Here is a 2,500-nt window from a genome sequence, read left to right on the forward strand (position 1 = left end):
GAAGAAGAAGAAGAAGAAGAAGAAGAAGAAGAAGAAGAAGAAGAAGAAGAAGAAGAAGAAGAAGAAGAAGAAGAAGAAGAAGAAGAAAAAGAAGAAGAAGAAAGATATTATCCAGATTACTAGCTCTACAAAACAGAGTTAGATGACTGAAGTTAATAGTAGTAATTAACAATTTTACTTGTATGGGTGAAATTGTGTGATTGAACTCATACTTTCTAAATCAAACACATCATTGAAATGGGGTTAGTCATACATCACAATCCCATACCCACCCAGAGACAGGTACATACAAACACAGTCCTTTGAGCACTGAAATACTCCAGTCAAGCATACTATTCTCTTTATCAGAAAGACTTTCTTCAGCTATACCATATGCATTCTGCAAGTGCATACTGAGCAGCTACCACCCATTCAGCACTAGGGTAGACACTGGAGACACAACCATGCATAAGACATGTTTTCCTATCTCAAGGAGGTCAAGGCTGACCTCAAATGAACTTCAGAAATTTCAATTCCTTGAGTTTCTTAAAGCTAAATGTCTTGAAGAAAATGGATAAAAGTTGATTATACAGATAAAAACCTTAATTCCACACATAAAAACAGCTCCTGTTCTATGATGCAAGATGAATACTAAGTGAAAGAAAACTTAAAGATGTTATCCTAAATTTTCTTTATATGATACTGACATCAGTGGCCACCCAGCCTTCCACCCATCAGTCTAATGCATCACACTCTGAGCCTATCCTCATCCACATCTGAGTCAGTCAGATCCATCCTGAGAAACAGAACAACCACCATCACCAAATCAGGTGTTCTTTTCCTTTTCATTCCTCATGGAAAATGTATCCTTTGTCTCTTTACACTCTTGTCAATATTGTTCTGTATGACTTGGAGCAAATGGAAAGGATATTTTTCTGTAGTTGGATCCACACAAGATGTGTTATTTGTGCAGGCCAGTGGAGGGTGCTCTACTCCTATAGTCCCCATAAATTCAGAACAAGCTGCCTGCCATACCTGAGCACCCATACATACACATGGGCAGCCAGACACTCTTCCTTCCTGTTGAGCTAACCTCTTCTCAACCCAGAAGGTTTACTATGCATTTATAATGCCTTTCCCTCAATTCATGACTTGAAAAAATTCATGATTCAGAAAGTGGGATTTTATTTATATGAAAACCTAGGGGGTGAAATACTATGGGGAAGAATTTCTGAATTTCTGACTGCCAAAAGAAAAGTAGTCCCAAAATATTTAGTAGATATTTCATCAGTATTCATGATTTACATGAGGGAAATAAGGCATTTCAATCTCTTGACACTAGATTGTGAGAACATCCAAACAAACAAATTTCTCAAAATTCAATTTACTGTAATTCCTACTCTTCCATTCCCCATTTTCCTCCACTGGTATTTGTGCATATTAACACAAGAAAATACTAGAAAACTTTAGAAAGTAGTTGTAAATACAGCTTTTTTCAATGATGTAAGTGAGCACATTAAGTATAATAGCATAATACTTAGAGCTAGAATACTTTTTATTTAAGAAAAAAACTGATAGAATCTAAAAGTATAAACATGGGTCACCAGGTTTATTCATCATCTTTCACCAAAGGCGACGGAGAACTTGTTGGCACCCTATGAAGAAGAGGTAGCACAGCTTTTGCACATCAGTTTTCTCAATGCTGTGATCTCGCACTATGTCCTACAACTCTAAAACATGTAGGTTTTTGAAAAACACATAAAAATTCAGCTGAAGTTTGTCCCTTTTATTTTTTCTATAATTTTTTAGACTGTAACATATTCTTTTTAGTGGTTCTAAGATTGAACCCAGGGTCATTTTTCTGCTTAGCTACCTCCTCAGCCTTTTTTTTCTTTTCTTTCTTTCTTTCTTTTTTTTTTTTTAAATCAGAAATGAAATGCAGGACTTCACGCTTGCCAGGCAGGAGCTGTGCCACTGAATTATATTTCACACAGCCACACCCTCGGTTCCCTCAGTCTTTTTCTTATTTTTTTATTTTATTTAGTGACTTGTTAAGTCACTAAATTGTTGAGGCTGGACTCAAAGTTACAATCCTACTGCCTCGGCCTCCCAGAATGCTGGGATTGCAGCCCCAAGCTACCAGACCTGCCTATAAAGTACTCTTAGCTTTATATTGCGTTGCTTTATTTTATTTCTCATTGTGTAAGCTAAATAAAAAATTTTGCTTTTAAAACAACATAGCAGTAAGATGCACACAAATGATAGGTGATTTGTTTGGGAGCAAAATTATTACAAGTTATAATTTCCCAAACAAACTTGCCCATGCTTTGTCCAAAATCCCAGGTGATAAAATGGCAGCCCCTGAGCTAGCCATTGTACATTAGGAAACTTCCTGTTCCCAGCACACATTCCATGGATACATTTAAGGAAGCTTCTTGCCAAGAGAACTAAAAAGTATTTATTTCCATTTTCAGGCATTTCCTCAACAACCGGGAGCACCAAACATGGCACCACCCGGCAT

General features: G+C 36.8%; 1 protein-coding gene across 1 annotated transcript in view; it reads left to right on the top strand.

The window, feature by feature from the left end:
* The window catches only part of Ambn (ameloblastin), a 17,795-nt gene that overhangs the window by 1,612 nt on the left and 13,683 nt on the right, over positions 1-2,500 (top strand). The window contains exon 3 of the mRNA XM_004646538.1: positions 2,454-2,500. This exon is cut by the window's right edge and continues 19 nt beyond it. Coding sequence (XP_004646595.1) covers positions 2,454-2,500 — 47 coding nt within the window. The remainder of the gene's footprint in view (positions 1-2,453) is intronic.

Source organism: Octodon degus, unplaced genomic scaffold (genome assembly GCF_000260255.1).
Source record: "Octodon degus isolate 3935 unplaced genomic scaffold, OctDeg1.0 scaffold00269, whole genome shotgun sequence".
NCBI lineage: Eukaryota > Metazoa > Chordata > Mammalia > Rodentia > Octodontidae > Octodon > Octodon degus.